This window comes from Pithys albifrons, chromosome 10 (assembly GCF_047495875.1).
Source record: "Pithys albifrons albifrons isolate INPA30051 chromosome 10, PitAlb_v1, whole genome shotgun sequence".
Taxonomy (NCBI): Eukaryota; Metazoa; Chordata; class Aves; order Passeriformes; family Thamnophilidae; genus Pithys; species Pithys albifrons.
In genome coordinates, this window is record NC_092467.1 from 24,132,152 (window position 1) to 24,150,839 (window position 18,688).

The 18,688-nt window shown below is 39.4% G+C and overlaps 1 protein-coding gene across 1 annotated transcript; it reads right to left on the reverse strand.

The window, feature by feature from the left end:
- Nucleotides 1-5,294: 5,294 nt before the first annotated feature.
- On the reverse strand, nucleotides 5,295-16,923 carry LOC139676361 (riboflavin-binding protein). Its single transcript, XM_071565248.1, has 6 exons — nucleotides 16,859-16,923; nucleotides 15,827-15,981; nucleotides 15,005-15,104; nucleotides 13,768-13,896; nucleotides 9,457-9,568; nucleotides 5,295-5,624 (listed from the first exon to the last, which is right to left on the reverse strand). Exons 2-6 carry the CDS (start codon nucleotides 15,963-15,965, stop codon nucleotides 5,382-5,384), a joined length of 723 nt encoding a protein of 240 aa, XP_071421349.1. The 5' UTR covers nucleotides 15,966-15,981; nucleotides 16,859-16,923; the 3' UTR covers nucleotides 5,295-5,381.
- Nucleotides 16,924-18,688: the final 1,765 nt, after the last annotated feature.

The following is an 18,688-nucleotide window of genomic DNA, read 5'->3' on the forward strand; positions in this document are numbered from 1 at the left end:
AACTCTGAGTAACTGTTCGTAGGATGTCTGTAGGTCCTGCATCCGCTCGCTTGGTGAGTCAGGACTTCCAGGGCTCTGCGTACACTGAAACCTTAAAAGATTAAAACTTCCACAGTGTAACATTTCAGCTTTAAATGGCTTTGGATGCTACTACACATCACAGCTCCTCAACTGCTCTGCTCTTGCCTTGTCATGAATTTCTCTGGATCACTTTTTCCAATGATTTACCCTTCCTCAGTGCAAGCATTTTTCATCTTTCTTTTCAGAATTTCACCTTTGGAGGTTTGGTCTGATTTTTTGGTTAGAAAGATCATTTTTATTTCAGTCTTGTCCTTCAAAGTGCTTGCAAAATCTCTACTTCATTGTCTGAATAAACATAAGTGTTGACTAGAATCAGAACACAACCTCTGGAATTCCAGGCAGAAGATCTGTCTGAGTTTAATGACAACATACTCATTGTAATCTTCTGATACACTTTTTAACAAATTGTGCGCCTGGGTTGTGGTGATTTTGTTTGCACTTTGTTCTGTTCTGATTTCTTATCAGAATATTACATTAAATGTTATCGAAACCTTAAAAATTCATTTACAGTTCTCCTTTCTCTGCAGGGTGGTTGTCTCTCAGCAAAGTAAACTAGCCTGTGGGATGTTATTTGACTTAAATAATGCAAAAATTACTATTCGTACAATTTCATTATCTTTCAAAGTACTTGGAAATCCGTTGTTGAATAACTCATTTTGGTTTTTGGATGCTCAGTTTTTTTGACCTATTCTATTTCATAAAAGGCTGGAGCATGTCCAGAGAAGGGCCTCAAAGCTGGTGAGGGGTCTGGAGCACAAATCTGATGAGGAGCAGGTGAAGGAATTGAGGGTGTTTAGCCTGGAGAAAAGGAGGCTCGGGGGAGACCTCATAGCTCTCTAAAACTACTTGAAAGGAGGTTGTAGCAAGGTGTGGGTTGGTCTCTTCTCTTCTCCCAAGTAACAAGCAATAGCACCACAGGAAACAGCCTCAAGTTGCACCAGAGGAGGTTTAGATTGTATGTTAGGAAATATTTCTCTATGGAAAGGGTTGTCAGGCACTGGAGCAGGCTGTCCAGGAAAGTGGTTGAGTCATCCTCCCTGGAGGTATTCAAAAAATGTGTAAATGTGGCACTTGGGGACATGTTGAGTGGTGGGATTGGCAGTGCTGGGTTAAAGGTTGGACTCACTGATCTTTAAGGTCTTTTCAAACCTAAACAAACCTGTAATTCTCTAATTTTTGCATGATAACTTTTGCATAATAATTTTGCATAATAACTTTTTGCTGAGGATAATCTTACAAAATGCATCTCCATTTGCAGTGTGAAAAAAAGACTCTGAAACAGAACTTGTCTATGCTAGTCTGAGTTCTGCAATACTTGCAATGATCAGATAAGTCTTTCTGACTCTCTCCCACTGACTCAGTTTGCTTCTCACTACTTATTTTCCTCTCAGGTATATTTTGAAGATTAATGAATATTTATGTTACACATGAAAAATGCAACAGAAGTTGAACATGTCATAATTACTGATGCTTATTATTTTTTAAAAAGGAAGACTATATGACAATCAGTATCCCTGGAGAATAATGAAATTTAAAAATAGAGTGAGGACTCGAAAGGTGCTACAGGAAATTGTGGCCTGAGGAAGAAAGCCTTGCAATTGCATAAGGTACAGTGAGCAAATTTTGTTGATAATGCTTAGCATTGAAATACATACAGGATGAAGTATTTGTATTACAGAAGGATGATGAAATCCTTTTCAGTCTGCAAGTAATTAAAGATGAGGTTCATTATTATAAGTAACATCCATGATTTTAAAGCAGCAGGCTCAGGTAACATATACTAAAAAACTGCAATAGAGCTGTCAGGAGAGATCTCATTTGTAAGAACTCCTGGCACATCAGTGAAATTTCAGAAGACTCACAGTATTCTGCCAATGTTTAAGGAAAGAAAATTAAATAGACAAAGCAATCAGGATGACCCAGCTAGCTGTGTTATGGTTAACGTGACACCAGCCCCAAGTAGCACAGTACAAAAGCTGACTCTTAGCCAGGTCGTAAATAAGTCAATAATTGGCAATCACTTTTATTGTCTCAACACTTTTTGATAAGTCCAATTTAATTTATTGATAAAAGTTGTGAGTCTGTTTCCTCAGGTTGGTGTAGGAACATATTTCACAACCTATTTCACAAAGCATTTGATTTACTCTTGTGACATTTTAATAAAGACCTTTGTCAAGTTGCTAAGTGTCAGTAAATGCAGAGACATTTCAGTGGTCTGGGCCAGAGTGGGTCCAGAGGCTGGACATGCTTTTGGGGCTGTGAGGCATAGCAGGAACTCAGCTGATCAGGGCAGTATTAGCTGGGGATGTCTGCAGCCACCAGGAACTTGGATACTTCTTTTCCCTGGTGACCTTCACAGTGTATTGCTGTAGTCTGTTTTTCAGCACTTAGTGTTATTTTTCATTTTGCTTTACATGAGTGATCCTAGCCTTTCTATAAATGTAAAATCCCCACTGATAGCATTTCTGAGTGTCACAAAGGTTGTTTAAGACATAAATTACTGTGAGTTTAAAGCAACCAGGCAGAGCAAACAGTGTCTCAAGAAGATTGGTGTATTTATGTGAAAGTTTGGTAATACAACCAAGTACAAAGCAATAAGCCTAAGAACTTACTGCTTAAGAAGTCAGACCTGTGGGACCAGGGAGCTGTAGAGTGGAAAACTGTAATACCAAGAATTGTAACACATGGGCACTGAAGGGATCGAAAATAGATGCTGGTGCAGACTCAGGCAGTGCAGTTTGGGAGAAGTGTGGGGAGAGGCAGGGATAAGACACTCTCTCTCCAGGTCACCCGTAACAGTGCGAGAGAGTATGGCCTTGTTTTGTACAATTTAGGGAGGATATTCCTGGAGAAGGTACAGAGAAGAACCATAAGTATGATTTGAAGAGAGAGGTAATATCTAATAATGACACACATGAACTGGAGAGAGCTAAGACAGAGCTAATTGCTAAGAATTAATTTGATCCAGATGTGCTGCTGAGCAGAAAAGCAATGCTGAAACATGAAGAACAATTTAACCCAACAGGCTTTAGCAGAAAGCAGTGACTGAAAGCTGAAACAACAAATGTTAAACTAGGCATTACCTCTAACACTGGGGAAACAATTATCAGGTGCATTGGACAATTATTTTGAATTTTAAATTTAAAACTCCATTATGTAAAGCTTTAAATCAAGATTGAAGGTCTTTCTAGAAGAAAATGTCTGGCTCAATGAAAGAATGACCAAAGGTATGGGGCAATTTCTATGCTGGAGCAACCAAGTAGTTCTTGTAGTTCTTGACTTTTTGTCCTAGAAAAGAGATGACCTAGAATAAATATGGCAGCTCTGTAAAATTATTTGGATCACAAAAGAGTTAAATTGTTGGCTTAGGGTACATCATGAATCAGTGTGAATCAGTGTGAAAATGATGAATAAGAGCTAAATGGTTGGTCTTGGTCCTTTATCTTGCTGTAGGACCCAGTGCCTTTCAAGAGCATGCAATAACCAGTCTCATGGGTCATTCTGAAACTAGATGTGGAGGAGTTGTTTGTTGAGAGTGGTTTCAGGAGTAATTTAGCCAGAGCAAAGAGAATAAAGTGCAATGGAAGAAAAAGTGTAAAGACAGAGGTAAAAAGGTTTGGATGATATTTTCAGGCATGTGCTGTGACTCTCAGGGATGGTCTTGTGCAGGGCTAGAGTTGGACTCGATGGTCCTTATGGGTCCCTTCCAGTTCAGCATATCCTGTGATTCTGTGAAACAATTGTGCTATGCTTAACAAAACCGTAAGGGAAATCTTTAGTCATGGTGATACAGAAAAAGTTGGTGTTATGGCAGCGAGAGGGGATAATTACTTCTTGAAATTTTGAGCACATCAACATAAAAAGTTTCTGCTCTGATTCAGGTGCAATAAGGAAGGACAGGAAATAATGGAGTCAGTGAAATAGTGGAGAGAAAGTCTGTTGGAGCTTTACAGAAGACCAAATTCTTGTTCTTTCTTTCCAAACATTAGAACTGACAAATTGTGTTAACACAAAAGGCAGATGTGACAAAGTATTATTCTAAAAACAATTCAGTGCTGGTAGGAATTAGTCTATTGTTAAATACTGAGAAGCTGGTTGGAAGCAGAGCATGACCTAATGGGTTTAGCATTACCATTGCAGCTGTGTGAAACCATTCCAATAAATAAACAGCTCACTGAAGAAAGTGTGCTGGATTTTTAAGATTCTCCCAGTTTAACAGGATGTGCCAAGTTATTGTTTTAACTGTGGACCAGATCTTTAAATGCTGTAAGGCACCAAGTTCCTTTGAAAGCACCAAGATGATGCCAGTTTTCACAATTTGATAATGTGAGCCCCAAATTCAGCCCTTCTCACAGATTCCCTGGTCATGTTACTATGAAAGGCTGTACAGAATGGCACAGACCTGTCCACTCTTCAGCAATGTCAGAGGAAGTATGGATGCATAGTTGAAAGCAGAATTTTGTTCATTCTTACCTGATGAGTCCCTCTGGGACTGGTACAGATTTTGGTTTTAGTTCGACTCCCATGAGTGATGCTGGGAAGCAGAATCACTCATGGGAGAAATCTGACTGGGGCCCTCCCTGACACTTTGGTTTGTCAGAGATCATTCTGTTTGGAATCATTCAGTGAGATTAATTGCACTCAGAATTATGCTTCAAATTGATATTGTTGGAGACTTTTGTACTGTTGTGGTTTAAGGTAAAAGTCCTGTGCAACAGACCATGCATGCTCTATACTGACAATATTTGGATCCAGGGATTTATCTGGTACACCACAATCCCCTGTTTCGTGAGAATGTTTCTGAGATACAAAATAAATACATTTTCAGTGGTCAGTAGCCAGGCTCACTGACCTATTTCTGCCTGCAGATTTCTTCTTTACCCAAGCAGAGCCAGGCACATAAAAACTCATGACAGGAGTGCTGTGTGCCTGTGCTAACAGCGAGTTTGGGTTGAAGATTTGGTGCATTACTGGCAGGCATGACCTTCCTGAGGTCTCTACTTCTCACTGTTCTACCTTAAGTCAGCAGGGGCTGCCTGTGCTGCTTCTCTTTGAAAGTCAACCCCTAGATGTTACCTTCAGGCTTGTAGCTGTTCAGTTCAAGTCATGGGATTACACTTGTGCTAACCTGTCTGGAGCTTTGTGATGCAGATGCAAAAACATCAGAGAAAGATTAATACAACCAGCCATTGATTTATTGTGTTCTAGGGAGCAAGGGATAAAGCAGGCTGGCGTGATGCCCCGAGCCCAGCCCAGCCTCCATAGCCATTTCTCTTGTCCTGACATACATCCACTAGCATTTATCTTGTCTGTTCACCTTCCTCTTCCTTCAGTTTCTCAAACTTCAGGAGTTTCTTTTGGCAGGCGTGCTCTTCACTGCTGCTGCTGCTGCTGCTGGAGCTTTCCTCTGAGCTCTCGGAGGGGAGATACTTGATTGCAATCGTGTCCTTCTTGTTCATTTGCAAGCAGAGGCAGGAGGATTTGCTCACCTTAAATGACTTCCCCCACATATTCTGGCACATGTCAGTCCCATTTCTGTACATCTGTGTGTCAAATAAGAAATGTCTCATTTACATTTTAGAAGATCGGAGTTAAAGTCAATTGTAACAAATTGATAAGCATTTATCACTCTTTGAAATTTAGTACTAAAAAAGTTGTCTGCATTCTTTCATTGACTTGCTGTGTGCCATGCTCCATCTCTTCTGAGATATCTTAAAATGTTATCCAGTCCCACGACTGGCAAAAGTGATTTGTGTGTTGTGAGAGCAAGTGGTTACACAAAGTGCAGGGATCAACAGCTGCCTTTTGTTTCCACCCTGGGGCTGACAGCCCAGCAGCTCTCTGGGGCTGACAGACCAAATCTGTGTGTGAGAGGCCGTACAAATTGTAGCATGTCAGGACACTCTGACATGCCTTGGGATCTGAGTAGTGCTGAAAGTGCCAGGCAATGCTTTGAATATGGGAATCTTTTTATCTACAAGCCAGAGACAGCCCAGTGGAGTCACAGCTCCAAGGGATCTCATTGTGCCTCCTGCAATGTACTTCATGTCCAGGCAGGACCTCACAGACAAAGAGAAGGGCCATAACTTAGCAACTGCTTGAAGAAAGCAAGTTTCCTTCAAGCTTCCAAAGTGCTGTGTCCAGTGGTGCAATAGCCTTTCTGGCTCAAGACATTGTGAATTGCAGCTTCTTGTACTCCCATCAAGTGTCTCTGTCCTGTTTTGCTGCTACATCGTTTTCTTAAGGCCTGTGTCATAGGACTTGTCAAGCACACAACAATTGTGATAACCTTCTGCCTGCCCAGCTTGAGTTTGCCTAACCAGCACTAGCTTAGGAGCTCTCATGTCCAGACACAAAGTAGGCAGCAGGTACACTTTATCTTGCCTGCATTTTCCCATGTGTTTGTGGTTGAAGTTCAATCTTTTCTATTTCTGAAATGCAAGCTTTAGGTACTCCCAAAAGCAAACCTAAGAATGAAGTTGGGAAGGGACTGATGGCAGGAGTAGGAGTGTTAATAACTGAAACTGTGGGTCAGGCAGCAGAACCATTGGGTTCTGTTGCTGACTGATTCACCTTGACCATGAAACCAGCACTGCTGTGATGGAAGGTGTGTTTTATCTGTACTATTACAAGTAGTCCTTGCCCATGACACTGATTCTTTAATCCTATAGTGTTTCTCAGAGTTGTAATTCCTGGTTGGTGTGCTGGTTTTCAATCATAACCAGGTCACACAAAGATCTTACACTGTGAATTCCAGAGCAGGTGCCTTGTCTTTGTGGTCGGAAAATTTATGCATAGAAGCTGCTCTGTGTGCAAAAAATTAATGATTACAGATTAAGTCTACTATGCAAAAGTGGAATTGGGTATCTCTCATCCTGCAGCTTCTTCTACTCCAGTTATTTTCAACTAGTTCTTCTTACATCTCCCTGTCTCCCCACATGGAAAACTATGTTGACCTGTACTGTGAGAAAGGCAGATGAGAAGGAACCAAAATAATCACTTTTGCCTTAAAAATCTGTCCTTTACGAATAATACAGAGTCCATTCCAAACAGCCCCAAAGATTCTGTAGTCTGTAAAATAGCTTTTTAGTTCATACTATCTCTAGCCAGGCCTCGTGCCATGGATGCTGCAGTTGCTGGAGGAATATGGAGATTGGCTTGTGCACCAGGAGCAATGCAGGGCCAGAAAAGGAGGAGTTACTCCATCTAGTTCTCTGCTTGTGTTCTCAGGGCAAGCAGATCCTTGCTTTTTCTTTCCCACTATTCCTGTGGTTTTATGTAGCACTGGACATTTTCTTCCAGCTCCTGTGCAGTTCCTGGATTTCTACCTGCTTTTAGCAAATCATTCCAGAGAGTATTTAAGCCTATCGTGTAGGTTTTCTTGGGTCTGTATGCAAGAGATGGCTACATCCTATTCTCGTGTCCCACAAGTTCTGTAACATGTATTTCTACTCTTCTACTTGCTAAATTGGTAATTTTATTTTGACTTTCCTCCTAACTCTGATTCAAGATCAGAGCATGATCAAAATGCTGCAGCAAACAAACTGCACACAGCCCATTTACCCAACATGTCCCTAAACTATTGCAAAGAATTCTGACTCTTTAGCTTCTTGAAAAATGTTCTAGTCTGTGCATTAACATGGCTTGGGGAGCACAATGACAGCTGGGAGAACAATGACAAAATGTACCTCAAACAGCCCTAGATCTACTTGCATGTATCACATGTAGGGCTGCTGATTTCTCCTCCCTGGGAGCTGAGAGAGCAGAAAAAAAGTAAGGATCTGTCCACAGTCCTCTGAGGCTGGACACCCTTCAGGTAACAGTATCATTCCTTTCCATGATTTGAGTCCAAACCAATCAAGTCTAGTGTTTGTATATCATGTTATTTTCATATGGGAAATGTGTTTTTTTAATTAATCTAAAAACCTTCATCTTTATTCTTACTTACCATGCAAGCCTATTTTTGGTGATAAACATGGACATTTTAGGGTGTGGTTCCCATTAGTTTAGGAATAGCTGCGCCTGGTTTCAAGAGATAAGACCTGGGGATTTGCTGCATGTTTTCCACTGCAGATGGTATATTTTCTTTACAAAATAAGTGCAAGGGAACTCAAGGTTAAAAGCTCCTATCTCTGAACCAGGGACAGTTAAAACAGAGACTGGAGATTATTTACGGAGATTATCATTTTGTTTTTCACTTCATCTGGAACTACTGATGATTTAGCACATCTGGGAAACTAAGCTGTAAGTTTCCACAGCCCATTTGTTTTTGGCCACCTTCCTGAGCCTGCTGATTAGTGGCACTTTTGCAAGGCAGACAGTAATCCTGCACTAACTGGACTGTGTCTTCCACTTATATCAGTTGCTGAACTGACTTTTGGAAGTACATGCATTTGAATTGAGCTCAAAGCAATTAATCTGCAAGCTTTACTACCAGTCCCTAAGCACTACACTTAAATTTTGTTTACTTCTACAATTTGGACAGTTTTTCACGGACTCAGGAAAGTTCAACTGTTAAAAATATTCAAGTAAGTGTAGCAGTTTGAGGCTTTATTATATTGCCCTGAAGCTAAACTTACTCAAGTCACTAAAAAAATCCTACCTGACTCTTGAACGGTCTGTAGATCAGGTGCCAGGCAACCTTGCTCCTGTAAGTCTTGTCAGTTCTCATTTCCTACACTTTTGCTCATAAAATTAGTTATTCCAACCATTAAATGTTCTCAGAAAGATTGGATGAGCTCTCAGAAACCTTGTTAGTGCTGCTCTTTAACCATCACAGTTATAAAGAGCAAAGCTCTGCCTACGATTGGCAGACACAACGGTAACACACAACAGAGATACAACAGGTCTATGGAGAACAAAAGGGAGGCAATTGAAAAAATTCAGGACATGGGGATTTGGAGGATGGAGAATGACTTGAACATAACAAGGTAGAATAGAGAAAAGGGCAAAGATGCCTAATAGGCAAGAAAACCTTAAAAATTCCTCAGTGGTTTGGGAATTTACATCCTAATTAAAAAAGACAGAGGTGTGTAGAGCCCTACAGTGTGTAAGGAACTTTATGAAATGCATCTCAGTGTCTCTGTTGTACAAACAAAGTTCATTATCTTTTACTTTCTATAGTCCACTGTGGTTAAAATATCGATGCTGCCCAAACTTTTGTTTCACAAGTGGAACAAATAGTGATTAACTAAATGTATATATATGTAAGTGATGTGCATAAATATAATCTTTGAAAATTTCTATATTTAAAAAGTCTAGAGTAAAGTATGGCTTGGAACTGAAGTAAAAATAATTCATTCATGGCATATATTCAGGAAAAAGAAAGAACTCCTAATGTCCTATTTTCTGCTTCAGTTGGCCAGGTTTTCTTACCTCACTGTATGGAATACATTTATTCTTACAGTGATTTTCTCCACTTTCATCCCATTCCCAGTCCGTCAGCCAGTTATGAGCACATATGGAGTCATCTTTGCAGGCTTCATACCTTCACAGAGATCAGTGAAGAAGATACAGTTATTGCTCTCTTTTTCTGTGGACTCACATTAAGCTCAGAAAGTGTCCAGGGGCTCTGTAGTAATGCAGTGTGATTAGTGAGCAGCAACTGATCTTCAAAAATTGTGTGCAGTATCTTTGCTTGACATGTACATAAACTCCCAGCTGGTCAGGAAGACCTAAATCCCCATGAAAACGAAACAGTTCACTCACTACATTTTATACCCGCAGATTTAGGCAAAGGGCTGATAGTCTGTGTGTTTTCTGCTTGGTTATCTGATGTTACTGAGTGTAGGAAATGGTGGGAGGGAGTTTCATGAGTGATGGTGTTCAGTATTGTGACAGAGCACAGGTATGAACAGTTCAAGGGTGAACTGTCACTTGAGGGAAAGTTTGTATTTATGAATTAATATGGGAGAAGAATGATGTTTCCTGGGCAGGGTGTTTGCTATGACAATTGTGCCCTGAAATAAGGAAAATCCACAAACAACAAAATCATATTAATTAACAGGCTGTCAGTCTCAAAATGACGGTTTTAAAGCTGTTAAACTTGAAGTGGTGGAGGGAAGATAAGTCTTGTAGGGTATAGGTCTAAAATCTTCAATTTTAAGTTATTTTATACTTGTCAATGGTAATATAGGAAAAACTATAAATGGCCTGGAATGAGTAGAGTATGAAACTGGTTAGTCTCTGTGATGAGAGATCTCATGACTTACCATTATCCTACATAACTTCCTTCCTTCCACTTCTTTTTTATGACCTACTTTTTGGCTCTTACCTTTCTTGCTGAAAATCAGTTAACATCTACTTAAATTTAGTCTCATTGGCTTTAGGCAGACCCCTCACACCAATAACTGAGAGTGCCAAAAGCTTAAGGCACAGCTTCCAAAACATTCAGCATGGTCTTTGCAATTAATGCCTTTGGATATATTTTCTCTTTGTAATTTTTCATTTTCAGGGTCATATTTCCAAAACTATTTTGATATCATGAGGGCTGCATAAATGAAATATGTGGGTTGTCATGTGGTCACAGAACTAAAAGAACTGAACATTGCAGTTCATTTGCAAATGCAGAAAGGTCAGAATGCACATCTACAGAACCTTCACATTGGTTTTCTGGGCTTTTGAAGGGAGAAAGAGCAGGAACAGATGGGGGGTAACCAGGGTCTGAACAGGTCTGGAGCAGGACACACGTATTCTCAAATGTGTTCATCCATGAATCTGCTGTCAGAGGTAGGGGCTCTGCTACAATTTGATAAATTAACATTCATGTTATGCATCTGGTTTCCTCAGGAACTTGAATAAAATGTGCTTATTAAAGAGTTTATATTTTTATTCACCATTATTTATTGAATTGTCAGATAAAATGTTTCCTAATTAAGATTATTACCTGACTCTGTGGTTTGCTCTATAAGCAGGTGGCAAGGCATAACTCTATTGTTACAAATTTGTCTTTATCCCAATGGAAGTAATTACGAAGCCAAGATCATGAAAAATTGTTTCTTGTGAAAAGTTTGATTTCTGCTGTCCAGAAACCCGTAAGTTGTTTCTTCAAATAATTAAAACATATGAGAAACATAAATACTACCTGAACATACTAGTTCCTTATGCACAATGGGCAAGATATTGTTATTTTAAAGCTTTTTGTTCCCCTGTATTTTTTGTAATTAGCTGTTTCTCTTTTATGGGGCACAAGGCCCTTTCACAGGTGAATGAGTAAATGACTTACACATTGGGCTCTTTCAAAAGCAATAGTTTTAGGACTAGTGGGAGCAAGGAATCCTAAGACAATAGGAAGAAAAGAAAGGCCCCAAGCTACTCAGATGAATTTCTTTTAAATTAAGTCACTGCTCATTCAAATACTCTGCACATTTCTGGCCACAAAGACACAGAGTATGCAGCAGGCACACTCACAGAATGTAGAGAAAGTAGGTCACGTCACCAGCAGTGTTACAGCATGCTAAAGGGACTACAGTGAATAGAACATGAAAAAATGTTACTTTAAATCACCAGAAAGAGTGGGAATTCTGTCCAGGCTTTTTTCTAGCCTCAGGCCTTAAGCAGGATGAGGGAATGGGTTTGACATTGGCATTAGGCAGGCACACAGAGTAGTGTTCAGGGTAATGGGTCGTCATTACATTTGTGATTCAGGCCAGGCATCTGTGACGCCAACAGGGGCAATAGATCATTGTTCAGTATTTGTTGAGAGCAGAGCCTGCTCTCTGCCAGGAGACTTACACTGGAAAAGGGTCAGTTTTTCCTGTGGAGCAGCTCTCAATCACCCCACCCTACTTTGCAGCATGAAAGTTAAAAGTCCTGTTTACCTGCAGGTTCTGGCAATGCCCAAGGGACACTGAGGATTTTGCAATGTAATATTGACCCACAATATACACTTTGGTATAAATCTCATATATATTAAAGCTGCCTTAAACCAGGTCATGGATGCAAACTAAACTTACAGTGCACATTTTCTTTCATCTTTACACTTTCACTCGATATGGCAGTTTGGTGATGACTTTTCATGGTACTTATTTTGGGATACATTTATTTTAGATATTGGTATTTTCTAACTTTGTTGTTAGATGTGCTTTAAAGCTCACTGGCAGATCCAGTGCTTTAATATTCAAATGCAAAGTTTGGTACTATTTGGTTCTCAACTTTAAGATTCTGAGCACTGAGGGAAATTCAAAGTCTCATCTTTATCTTCAAGGAGGTCAATAATCTGGATTCAGTTTAGAAGATTACCAAAACCTCAGGAAAGAAGACTGCACATGACAATTCTGTTCCTGAGGCACAAAGAGTTTTCTGACACAGAAATAAATTCATCACTAGAAAAAACTCTAGGGAAGTTAAGAAATACATAAGCTCTTCTCACTGCCTTCCATTACAAATGCAAGCTACGCTTCATTTCCTTCGCTGGCACAAAGCAACAGAGACATATTTAAAAACAAGTCCTACCAAAATTCTGCTCTGCATAGATGGCTTTGCCCTTGGAGGGAATATGAGAATGGAAATAGACCCACGTGTCAATAATATTAAGTTGTGTAAGCACTAAGGAAAGCACAGCAGAGAGCAGCACAAGAGAACCCTACCGTGCACTACCCTGTGCTCTGTGTTTTCTGGACTTTTAAGAAAAGCTCTTATAATATTTTTGGAAGTATCATAACACTTTTCCATGATTGTCAGAGCAGTCTGAGGGAATCAGACATCCACAGGTCATTACTTTTCATGGGAAGGTAGCAGTTATAATCCTATAGTGTGAACAGACCCTGTGCTGTTTGTACAATGCTCACAACAATTTGCCCATCCAGACAAGTTACTGTAGTGACCAGGCACAACACTTATATGTTGCCGACTGAGGTTTGTATGTCACAGGGTGATGTTATTTAAGATCCAGCATCTCAAAACAGTGAGGGAGGGATATCTGATGGATATGTATCACTGCGAAGATCTCATTTCCCTATGTGGATATGATGCTCCTACCCCACGACTAAGACAGATGGGTCATCCCACCATATGCCTTGCACTCAAAAAATAATGTGATTCCCTGATGCTGTATTTTGGGAAAAAAAATAAATGCTATTATGCTGCCTATTGCTATTAATAATTTCAGCATTACTTTGCTGCAATTTTCTCCGATATTCAGACTCTTAGAAGAGATTTTAGAGAGTGTAATGATGGAATGGAAAAGGTCAAGGATGAAAAATTAAGGAAAGAAGACTATTTGTTACATGAATTAATTGAAATCCCATCGGAAGCAGCTTCTTTCCTGATTCTGTAGTGCATTTTCTGTAGTGCATTTAGAGCATACCATGATCAAGTATTTAGATGAAAATGCTAATGGCATAAGTGCTAACTCACAGACATGGACTTTTCAAAGGATGGGCAGGCTCTCGCTGCTGTTAGTGCCTGTCAGCATGGTGGGCACTCCTCTGCCAGGATGCCACTGCACTTCATCCTCACTGAGAGGAGAGCAGTGCTGCCCCACAGTCATTAAACTCAGTTTAGTGTCTCCACCCTGCACTCACAGCTTGTGTCATTATTATTTTAGGGGTAGTAGCTTAGCAGAGAAAAAAGTTGAGAGAGACAAGAAATTAAGAAGCAGAACAAGAGAAAAAGTGGTGCAACACCATTGAATCATGGGCATATTAAAACTAAATAAAAATAGTTTGATTAAAAAGATGAACCTACCAGTCATCACAAAAGCTTTGGCACAATGGAACACCCTGAATAGCAGCAGTGTCATTGGGATGGATCCAGCGAGCAGCATGTGGAGAACACCGGTAAAAGCACTCAATTTTCTTTGTGAAATCTTCACAGCTGTGGTGGACAAGAAAAGTCACAAATAAGCCAGTTTCAGAGCATCAAGGCTATAGCCTCAGTTTTCAAGGCCTGCTTTGATGTGGATGCAATCTTACAGATTTGGAGAAAAACACAGAAAAGCATCCTTTGGCCCTGTTAAGTGTTTAAGTTCCAAACCCATTCCTTTGGCATTGTGTACGGATTCTGACCGTGCAATTACCACAGCCAGCTACAGAGTGCACAAATATTTCCATGCATATTTCAGCCCTATTTGTGTAAGCTTTCCGTAAACTTTTGAGGCCTTGAGTTTTCCTGGCAAGAACGATTCCAGGCAATAATAAACTGTAGTTTAAAACTATGGTACAAAACGTTGTCTATGTTGCAGTCTTATGGTTCCACTAGTCTTTAGATTTTCCCATACCCCAGCTGAAGTTACTTAAAATCACACATTGTGCTGCTCTCCTGGGAGTGGCAAGCAAGAGCTGTTACTTTTGCACATCTGGTTTTACTTAATTGTTTTGTGCTTTCATCCTTTTATTTCTATAACTTGCCATGTTTCACAGCTTCAACATCTAATGGGGTACTAAAAATTCTTAATTATGGAGACATTCTGCATGGTTACAAACCCCATAGGACTACAAGAATTTTTATTCTAAATATTCAGAAACTTCATCTCTGGACTCCTGTGGGTTTTTTTTTAAATGAGATTTAATAATCTGGTTGATGTGCTTTCTAAACAAAGGGAGAAGGCTGGTCTCTGTTCACTGGGGATCACACTCACTGGTGGGTGATGGTTGCGTAGGAGAGCTACAGAAGTGCGGTGTGGTTGTTACCTACTGGCATTATGACTGCTTTGCATTGCTAGATTTGGTTCTACACTGAAAGCAAATTCAAAAAACCATAACCTTCTCATGTTAAAATGGCATAAGGAGTATATACGTTGGGATTCATGGGCTTTAGTGACAGCAGAAAAGGAATCAGACTTAGGTCAGGTATAGAGACAGGATGATGGGAACCAGGCTGGTGACAGAATCTCTAGGGCAGCCCCGTGTCCATCAGCAGGTGTGTGGCTGCCCCAGCACAGATCTGTGCAACCAGGACACAGACAACATCAAAGCTCACTTACGATTTACTGAGCTGCCCACATCTGTTCCAGTAGCTGTTGCTTACTTTAATTACTGGGGAATGAGCCAATTGCTCTGTGAAGTCTGCATAGCAACAGGAAGCTGTTGGGAATAAAACAAAGACCTTGAAATAAGAATTTTAAAATTTTTTTTTAATACTGTATTTGGAAGACCCAAAATGTAAGATGAATTCATTTTGGAACATTATATAACATTATAAAATCATAGTACTAACTAGGAGATGTACTCAAGCACTAACATTTTTTGCTTTGGAAATAGCAGTGTGCTAAGTGACTGTTATCAACAGTGCTTTGTCAAGATGTCCTCAGAGAGCCCCAAGAATTTTACCAGTGTTCTGCCAGACGTTATATCCCAGGGGATACTATCTTTGAAAACTATCAAATATATTAAAAAAAAGAGTTAAAGAAATGTAATAAGTAATATACTTTGCTCCCAATAGAATTTTGTTTTCAGCCTTTCACATTTCATGTCTGCTAAAATTAATTTTTACACTTAATCACAATAAAACAAATTCATCTTTGCTATAAACATTTTTAAGCAGGTAGAGTTACAAGAAAGACAAACTGCATCAGATTTTTAAATGAAAATAAATTAAGTCAATGGAATTTTGCAGTTGACTTTGTTAACACCCAGAATCTTACTCTTGGTTTGCATGCAGCAAAATGCCAATGAGGCAAGCCTTTCAAATACAACACATACCGCATCTTATATATTTTTGAGAAATTAGGGGAACTGCCAAAGCAATTAGTGTGTACAATGTTGTATTTCTTGGCTCTATTTGGCAAAAATTAACCCTTTCTTACATTTAGAGTACAGAGTGCACTCGTGCATATTTGGCTCAGGACTTGGCTTCACTTTTTGCGTGTCTCCTTCCAGACATCCATATTTTTGACTGGTGCATGAAGTTATGACAGCAAAGAGGGTGACAGCAAACCTCAGCATTGTTCAGTTCTTTTTCCTGTATGGAGAGAAGTCTTTGTTTATATCCTTTATTTCTAGGAGAAGCCTTAACATTAAAAGGAAAGACTGCTTTTTAAAAAAATCATATATAATCAAGTAAAATGTCCTCAACAAAGATGCAGACAGAAATATTAAACACACATTCTTCCTTTCTCTTTGCTTATAACTGAACACTTACACTTCTGGTACATGTTTGGTGGCAAGTGATAAAAACCATCAATAGTTCAGGCGTTCATGAAAACCTGTTATAATTTTCAGTGTTTAAGAAAATAATTTAAATTTCTTACACTGACATGAATGAACTTTGAACCATTCCAAGAGACATCTCTCTGCTTCACTAGATTTGAAGAAAAACATTTAGTTCTAAAATCAATACAAACAAGAACAATATTTCTTCTAAAATTTGCAGTTGTTTTGCACACTTGTCAGTTACACATTAAATACAGTTGCAAGTGAGCCAGTAGTGGTCAGCACCTGAGCTGGATAAATTACATTGATTACGTGCTTTTGTTGAAGCTGTGATAGTTTATAATTAAGAATCTAATCCATTATTTTCTGCCTCTTTCGTAGAGTTTGGTAAAAAATGCAAGATAAAAATGTTTTGTCTTTGTGACTAAAATTTCTCTAAACACCGACTATATATTAACCAGCTATACAGATAAATCTAGAACCTGTTACATAGATCAATGCAAAATTCTTTATATATTTTATTAATTTAACCCTTCATTCTTTAGTTAAATATTCCTGTTAACTTTTTGGAATAACTTTTCCTGAATAAGGACTGCCATTCCTCTCTGTACCTACACCTTTTAGAGAGAAAGAACACAACATATACAGGAGAAAACTTTCTCTTCAATTTCTCAGTAGTTTCTCACCTCTTCTATAGTCTTCCTGGGCAATATTTCTCCCTGGAACAGGAACACAGTAAATTTCTTTTCCCATTTTCCACTTTATATACACACACGATCTGGCATCAGTGCTCCAGAATTTGTTTGCCCTGGAAGAGTTCCTTGACCCTTTGGAATGCTAACACAGATTTATCTCAAGAGCACATGCAATGACCAGCACATAATGCCCTTTTATTGCTTGCAAACATTGACACGATAAGGAGGAAAGTACAAATGTCTGTTAGAATTAGAAAAACAACAGCTCTTCTATATTCCAAATGCCACTACCCCCCTGCCTGATTTTTCAATGATTCCCTGGATTATTAACTATGAGAGTAATTTCTAGAACAGCTTCATGGGCCTCTTAATCACTGATTTGGGTTTCACTGAATTTGAGACATTAAATGCTTCTTATTTCAGCCTGACTGGCTTAATTTTGACTATAGGGATGATGAATTGCCTTGTTACACAGTAATTTTACCATATCCTCTGGAAGACAGTCCAGGTCTCCTGATTCCCAGGTCTTTGCTCTTTCTTCACAAGGTCCCTTCATAACCTGCGGCTGCTCACTTTGGTTGCTCTACCTGCCTCAGCACTGCAAGAAACTGTTAATTGTACTGCTTATAATGGTTCCTGATGGGATTTCATTGGGAGATTTGCTTTCTGCAAAGAGAATTTGCATCTAAACATGAATCATGGTATACGGTAGACAGTGATGACAAATAGTTGCACTTGCTTTCACAGATCATCTCTCTGAGCACTGTAAAGAGCAGCACCACTCTGGATCTTGCAATTATTTAGATGCATAAGGAAAGCAGCATCTGTTGTTTTTGTGTTTTAAGTAGAACACTGGTTTGTTAGATAATACTCTGGGGCAATTATTTACTAATCTTTATTCTTGAAAATACAAACATGGGCACAACAGAAGTGTGATATGATTCTCATTGAGCAAAATCACTGAGCATGACAATAAAACAATCTCTATAAGCTATAAGCACTGATTTCTATCCTAGTTCTAGTAAATGCCCCAAGGAACCTCTTGCTGGCCTAAAAAGAGCCTTTTCCAGATCAGTGGAAGCTCAGTGATTTTTATGTTCCAGAATTAATTTAATTAGGACAAGTTTAAAGAACGAATTTAATTAAGACAAGCCTAAAAAGGCATAAAGTAACTATGGGAGAAACTGAGGTAAATCTAACAGCTTATTACCCATGCCTTTACCCCACGTGGCTTGATCTAATGTTGGCTGAAATTCATGGAGTTCCTTGCTGCTTTGTAATGTGAGGGATTCATTCCTGCTGCTCTGCACTTGGGTCTCTGTATTCACACAATAAAGTCCACTATATATTATGGACATTCACTTTCAACTCTGTGATGAGTGGATGGGCTGCTCAGCCTGGGGGAAAGCACAGCAGCAGCCCATGCCCTGTGCATCACTGCTCAGTTTGAGTAAAATACCTGGGCACTGGTGGGTTCAGGCATGCCAGGAGTGTTCTTGTAATGCCCCTGCTCACTGAATTGGCATAGAAATTACGTTAAGCTATAGGAAACTGGGATCGCTTTCAGGCTTGGAGTATGAGCCAAATGGGACCACTTGCTGGGAGATTAGGCAGAGTTTCTAGCAGCAGGAAGGAAAATTGTCATATGTTTGTGATTTCCCAGACTTGGCTCTGGTTAGCAATACATGTAAGCAGGCTCAGGCTAAGGAGTTTTTAGTGATCTCAGCTATACATCTTTGTCTCCTGAGAAGTGAATATCGATTCTTTATTCTTAAAGTATTTTCTGCTTGTTATTTTGTGTGATGTCCTATACTGGCAAAT

Bases quoted from the DNA above. Each gene is read 5' to 3' on its own strand.
- LOC139676361 (XM_071565248.1), bottom strand. From the start codon at position 15,965: ATGCTGAGGTTTGCTGTCACCCTCTTTGCTGTCATAACTTCATGCACC. The intron at 9,569-13,767 runs GTAGGTTCATCT...ATCTCTGTGAAG, and splicing joins CAAAGCTTTTGTGATGACTG to GTATGAAGCCTGCAAAGATG. The intron at 5,625-9,456 runs GTAAGAAAACCT...TTTGACACACAG, and splicing joins AATGTATTCCATACAGTGAG to ATGTACAGAAATGGGACTGA.